Source organism: Penaeus chinensis, chromosome 19 (assembly GCF_019202785.1).
Source record: "Penaeus chinensis breed Huanghai No. 1 chromosome 19, ASM1920278v2, whole genome shotgun sequence".
NCBI classification, from domain to species: Eukaryota; Metazoa; Arthropoda; class Malacostraca; order Decapoda; family Penaeidae; genus Penaeus; species Penaeus chinensis.
Genome location: NC_061837.1, coordinates 23,553,286 through 23,560,785, shown reverse-complemented (window position 1 = coordinate 23,560,785; position 7,500 = coordinate 23,553,286). Strand labels below are relative to the sequence as shown.

General features: G+C 36.8%; 1 protein-coding gene across 1 annotated transcript in view; it reads right to left on the bottom strand.

Annotated features, from left to right (window-relative positions):
• The window catches only part of LOC125035321 (transient receptor potential cation channel subfamily M member-like 2), a 20,024-nt gene extending 16,420 nt beyond the window's left edge, over nt 1-3,604 (bottom strand). Inside the window, exons 1-4 of the mRNA XM_047627626.1 lie at nt 3,429-3,604; nt 2,289-2,390; nt 765-788; nt 398-510 (exon numbers count right to left, since the gene is read on the bottom strand). Of these exons, the coding sequence (XP_047483582.1) occupies nt 398-510; nt 765-788; nt 2,289-2,390; nt 3,429-3,536 (347 nt within the window). The 5' untranslated portion in view covers nt 3,537-3,604. The remainder of the gene's footprint in view (nt 1-397; nt 511-764; nt 789-2,288; nt 2,391-3,428) is intronic.
• Nucleotides 3,605-7,500: the final 3,896 nt, after the last annotated feature.

Here is a 7,500-nt window from a genome sequence, read left to right as displayed (position 1 = left end):
AGTTTAAGACGTTATATGATTTCTAAAGCATTTAAAATCAACAGATACATCATATTCAAGATATATTACTTCTTAAACATCTATCAATTTACATACCGATACCAAGCTGTAAGCATTAAACCAAATAGCATATCTTAATAGGCCTATATTCATGACAATATGAATTCAAGTTGATTAAACATAATCAATACGTTTTCAGCATATCCACGGCCTTTTTATTCTTTCTTGTTTCTTTTGTTCAAGACGAATCCTGATATCATCGTCTCTCCTATACTTTTCATTACCAAATATCAAACAGTAAACACATCGAACATTCAAACCAATCCTCTTCAATCTCCTTTCCTTAACACCGACTAGCATATCTCCCCTATACTTACACGACGAGGACGAGACTCACTTTACATTCGCGAACTCGCAAGGATCAGGACACACGAGGAGGTCCCTGTCGTCCGTGTATCCCCAGGACACCACGCCGATGCACCGAATGCCCCTAACCATGTGGTCGCGTTCCTGGCAGGTCGTGGGAAGGAGGTCTTCGTATAATGAAAGTGGCGGAGGTTCATCTTATGGAGGTATCACTGTATGCAGGGCTATACGTAGGCTTATAGATTTTATGATACTATATGTATGCAGAAATACGCACATACACACACACACACACACACACACACACACACACACACACACACACACCGAGCTCCAAGTTCTTTTAACCAAACATCGGAAATGTATACAATTGGAATTCCAATGAGTTTTATACTTACCATTGAAAAAGTCTTCCGCTTGACCTAATAAAAAGTAAAAAAGAAAAGAAGTTAATCTAGACAACTTCAGTGCAATTTCCAGATATAGCTAGACACAATACTATAAGCATTTTCTTAAATTATATCACACTTTCATGATGGATATAAAATGTACGTAACACTGTCCAAAACTGAATTCAATGAAATATAAATATATATAATATTGTGATTTCAAGAGCAATAAGCGACAGAATTTATTGTTCTCCAGTTAAATAGGAAGCATTCTAAATTATCCTTATCTTATAAAATGGCAACAAATTAAATATTAAATAATAATGAACGGAAATAGGAAATACTTAATTTAATAATTGAACGCTGTAATCACTGATACTAATAATAATGCTACTACTACTGCTATCACTGTTATAATACTAATTATCATCATTATTCCGGTTTCTAAAATCATCATTGACTATTCATTTATTGATTCAATTATGAATATTAGCAATAACCTATTCAATCTTATTAAACTTCATTTTCATTAACATTATTTTCCTCAGCATCCAACGTCTGTGACCTGTTTTACCAACATTGCTAAATATAACAAGTCTGCATTCGCTAAGTCTTGCACGCGGTTCTGAGACGGTCGTGCTCTGCTTGTAAAATCTAGGAGAACCTAAACTCGTTACGACAGTTTTTGACCAAAATGACAAAATCTTATGTGACGAGGGACAGTAAGTCGTGTGCACAATTCGTCCTATCACCTGCTGACCACAAACTAGTCATATTGAATATTTTTAGACCGGAAATTGGGAATAGATTTTTTATTGACCGGAGCATAACCTTCACACGAAATCAAAGAGCTGACGATATACATAGGCATGTGTTTACATATATATATATATATATATATATATATATATAAACACATGCACAAAATTCCTAACTGTATTGGGTTCACTGAAAATGTTGACATATGAAATTGATTTCCTTTTCTTAAAAAAAAAGAAAAAAGAAAAAAAAAAACTTGAACTTGAACTTGAACTTATACAGCAATTCTTTGACGTATTGCTACTCTTCCTTATTCAAATATTCAAATCATTTTGAATTATATTTATATTCAATCATTTGTTTATTTATTTTCAGCTATACACTCGAAGAAATGACTTTAAAACCGTTTTGGTTATTAAGATCAAGTGTTTTGAGATATATTTTTCCCCATATGGCACTCTAAAGTTGACTGCATCAAACTTAAAATCAAATGAAGAATTAAAGCGATAAGTCTCATCCCAATAACTGCTCCTACGAACTTTTTAGGCCTAGATATCTATTACTTTTAAGCCACGCTCGTTCTCATATCGGTCCGTTTAACACCGCTGACATTTACACGATCGCCAGTTAAACGAACAAATCCGAGAGTCCAGTTCCAGAATCTATTAAAAAAAAGGCGACCGTATGTTCACAACATCGACGTGTATACGGACAGTGCGCTACATCAAGCGTACGAAGGATCCGTTCCTCTACCTTGGTGGTCTTGTACTGTACCTTGGTGATATATTGACCCTGGTTGACGGCTTGTCCTACGCTCCTCGTGACCCCCACGTTGCCTCCTCCGGTGAGAAGCCAAGCGTTGGTGGATTTGACCGCCTAAGGACAGGTCAAGAGAGGTCAGATGAATGATGGGGTTTTGATCGTGTTTTAGGATGTAATATAAACAAAGTCGCATCAACTGTAAAATAGAATTTTGTAAATCACTAATACTATTTCGTACAATATCACAAACTGTTATTCGTAGGTATCAAAATATACAAAATCACACATTGAGTTCACTGCTACCCTACCGTTTACTTTTATCATTATTATTATCATTATTAACCTAATTACATACAAACCGTACTAATAATCCAATTACAGTTTTTGTTTTTTATAATACAGTTGTCTTGCTATGCACAGTACGCTATCGATCATATGTTCACCATCTTTTATTTTTCATTTTGCATTTCTCTTCGGTTACACAATCATACATGATTAATTTAGTGACCAAATTAATCGTGTGATTGCCCCTCCATACTCACTTATACATCACCAGTGCTGTTTCTTTTTTTTTTTTTTTTAACACAGCTGTTTTGCTTTCCACACATACGAATTACTTCTTGGGCCACTGGTTTTTCCATGCATATTTTTTCAGTCATACACTATAAATCCAGCTATTATTGCAACCATACAACATATATATATATATATATATATATTTTTTTTTTTTTTTTTTTGCATATACATGTTTCCTTTTCAGCCTTCTTCAATCAACCTTGCTTAACCGGAATAAAAAAACAACTACCATTTTCACTTCCTTCGGCTAATCTTGATCAACCCGGAAGAACACAACCAACCTCTTTTCCACCTCCTCCAACCAACGTCATCAACCTCGGGGAAAACAATCGACCTTTTGGCTTCCTCCAACCAAGCTTCATCAGTCCCACTGAAAACAATCGACCCTTTAATATCCAACCAAGCTTCGTCAACCTGGAAGAAACCAACCAATCTCTCCTTCAATCAATCAACCCTTGCACTTCCTTCAACCAACTTCATCAAACTCACGTAACAAAACACTCGACCTTTTGGCTTCCTCCAACCAAGTTTCACCAACAAAAAAAACAGTCGACCCTTCCACTTCCTTCAACCGACCTTGATCAACCCGGAGGAGAAAATTTCGTTCTTTTTTCCATCGAGCCGAAAGTTCTTGGCGCCGCCCGTGACCGAGATGACGAGCTGAGGGCGCTGGGGCTCCATCATCCGCCAGTAGTCCGTCAGGAGAGTCAGCACGATCTGGGTGTTCGTTGTGTCTGCCAGCCGCACGTATTTCGACGGCTTGTTCGAGCCTGTGGGTCAGGAGGAAGGTTAGGGGGGGATAGGAAGAGGGAGGAGAGGGAGGTGGAGGAGAGGTAAGAAGAAGGAGGAAGTAGGAGGGAGGGGAGGTTGAAAGAGGGAAGGAAGTGGAGAGGTAGGAAATGGGGAAGAGAAGAGGTAGGAGGAGGGAAGGAATGGCGAGGAAGAAAAGTAGGAGTGAAGGTAAGAGGAAGAAATTAATAGGAGGGAAGAAAGTTAGTTGGAGGGAAGAGGTGGCGGAGGAAAGGAAGAAAGAGGGAGAGAGTAGGGAGGAGGAGTAGGAGGAATGATAGAATGGGAAAGAGGAGAAGTAGGAGGAAAGTGGTGGGAGGAAAGAAAGAAAGGAGGAAAGGTGTAGGAAGAAGAGGTAGGAAGAGGGAAGGGGGAAGGCAATGAGAAGAGGAGGAAAAGATGGGAAAGAAGAAAAGGGTAGAGTAGGGTGAAGGTAGTGGGAGGAAGCGGAGAGAGAGAGAGAAAAGGGAGGAACAAGGTGAGGAAAATGAAGTGGAGGATAGAGACAAGAAGGAAAAGATGCGGTGAGGTAAAAAAAAAAAAAAAAAAAAAAAAAAGAGCAAGAGGTAGTAGGTAGGAACAATAAAGAGAAAAAAGAGGAAAGGAGAAGGAAAGGGTTGACATTATTGCTCATTTAGTTGCAAATAAGTATACAGAGCACGCATGCAGTCACATCCACATAAAACAATAATCATATCTACATCTGTTCGTGACAGTCAAAGAAAGAGGTCAAAGGTAAGTACAGAATGACAATAATTACATTATCATTACGTTAATAATAATAATAATAGTAATAATAATAATAATAATAATGATGATAATAACAGCAACACAAATAATAACCATATTAATTATTATTATTGTTGTCATTATCCTTATCACTATCATTTCCATTGTCACTGTCATTGTCATTGTCACTACCACTGTCATTGTCATTATTATTATCATTCTTTATATTACTATCATTGCATTAGCATCATCGTCACCAATCTTATAATCATAATAATCGTTATCATTTCTATTATTTTATATGAAATAAACCCCGATTTTATTTATAATTTTCCTTCTGATTCTTCCCTAGATATAGTTAAAAACACCAGAAAATACAGAAAATATATCACATCCACAACTGTTTAATATCAATGATACACATATCATTAATATCACACTTACGAAATGCATATATAGTACGCGTCATTTGCACACACACTAGTTGATAAATACATTCTGATTTGCACGTAACATCTATATATTTTTTCATGTTCATAAACAGTTAACAGATATATAACGAAGGTAGCTGAGAGCAATAACAACTAACATTACAACAAGATGTGGCCTATATTCCACAATAACCAATTATTAATACCCGTAATATAGTAACAGGTCAATAGTGAGAAAAAAAGTATGTGTTAGCCTAGATATATTCCATCGACCGAAGACACACTAAGAGACAGAAAGAAATATATACCGTAGTATATTTTGGGCCAGAATAGCATTAAGTAGATGGACATTGATCACGTGACTGGACATTATCATTGCATTTATTATTTATCGCTTTGTGTGGCAAGTTTCCCAAATTGCCGGCGAGGGTAACCAAGAGCCATTTAAACATGATCTAGGTCATTTTTATTTGCTGAAAGGGATTTGGACAGTGAAAAAAGTCGCTGTAATGTTAGAGGACCGTGAGAACGACCTGAAATGCAAGGCAGTGTTCGGGATTCTTACAAGGGTGAAGGGCGTAGACAAAAAAAGAGAGAGAGAAAAAAACCAAAAATTGCGTTATTTATGCCGTCAATAAATATATGCATCTATAAGGCGAATAACAACATCAACAATAACAATAGTAATAACCGCAATAATAAGTGTAGAGAACAACAAAAACAAAATATTCAGTGGAAATAAAACACGTGAATCATACAGTACGATTTAAATAAGAAAAAGACGGCTTGCTACCATGATCATCATGGGTATTTATAACAAATCTAACCACAGCGGTATTGTACGATGTACTGAAGGACCTAACAATAAACTAAACAAAAAGCTATACTCCGTGATTAATTGTGGGATTTATTGTTCAAATACCTTTGAAGTGAAATCGGTTGCCACCTTAATAAATAAAACTCAACGAAACAAATGTGAACAGATCGAACGGGACTAAGATAGAAAACGGATTAATTTTGCTGGGTAGACTTTTAAAAATGCAAACGTTGGTGACCATTTCAGAAAGGAGGACGAATTCTTTGAGAGGAATTCTTTGGATGTGATTGACGGACATTTGTATTTCGGGTTGGTAAAGAAGTTGGGTACGGATGGTTCTCTCTTTCTGTTTATATTTCTCTGTCTGTCTGCCTGTCTGCGTTTGTCTGCTTCTAACTTTCTGTGTCTGTCTCTGAGTCTATCTCTGTCTCTGTCTCTGTCTTCCTCTCTTTCTTTTTCTGTCCTCTTTCGAAGGACGACATTAATTGTTTGCGTTTAGATGTCCTAATAAAGCCAAAACAATGTAGACTCTCACTATTAGATATACATAATTTCAGTCAAAACGGTATATAGATATTGGCAGAGACAGAGGCAGAACAACACTGTGAAACTTGACACGCAAATACGCATTTGGCAGAACGTACTGTACCAAAGGTTTTTAAGTAGATCTTTTAAAAAATAATCACGAAAAAACTAATACAGAGAGAAAAAATATATTACATTATCAATAGACCTTATACAACCTATTATAACATTAACAATCACAACGCCATCTATAATTCACACTAGCAGCCAGGCACAGTTACAATCACCATAACAACCCCAACGCCACCAACAACACAGCCAACATCAACTTTTAACAACTAAACACTTGCCTGAGGTTTCGTTAGTGAAGTTGATCCTCCCGTAGGCGTTGGTTGGCAGCTCCCTCAGGTGGGTCTTAGGGTCCCAATCGCTATCGACCGGAGGGATCTCCTGCATCGGCCACGATTTCGACAGGGTAGGGGCGCTGATCTGGTATGAAAGAGTTCAGGATAGAATGTAAGTAGCAGCAGCAGCAGCAGTAGTAGTAGTAGTAGTAGTAGTAGTAGTACAGTCGTACTAATAGTAGCAACAGCAGTAGTAGTAATTCTTGTGATAGTAGTAGTAGCAGCAATAGTAGCAGAAGTAGTATTAGTAGTAGTTGTAATAGTAGTAGTATTAGTAGTAGTAGCAGCTGTAGTAGTAGTATCATTAAAGTACTGAAATTATTAAAAATAACTATAATAACAATAACGTTGCAAAACATAACAATTAGATAAAAATAATAGCAATAATGATAGAGATAGTAGTGGTGGTAGGCTAGTAGTAGTACTACTAGTAGTAATAGTAGTAGGAGGTATTAAGAGTAGAAATTAATAACAGTTGTAGTTGAAACATCAGTAGTATAACAGCTGTGGTGGTGGTGGCAGTAGTAGTAGTAGTAGTAGTAGTAGTAGTAATCTGAACTCGCAATTCTCAAAGGGAGAAATGGAAATAGAAATAAAGAGTCGGCTAACTCACCTGACACCATATCCTCTATATTACACTTGAAACATAGAATCCAGAACATTGTACTGCGACAACCACAATAAAAAACAGGTAACTGACACTAAAACAGATTGAAATCAAACATATTCGGTGAAATAAACTGGACAGGAATTGAACAAAAAAAAAAAACATGATATAGAAGGGCATGGAACACTCACGATTATGGAGTTGGAATAAAAAAAATAAAAAAAAAAGTTCGAGAAAGGAAGGCTGAAAACATCACTGAACCACATGGGGATAGATGGATGGTAAATCAATGCGTGGAAAGGGAGGAGGTGGTAACACACGTATGATTCAGACACCCACCAGGAGA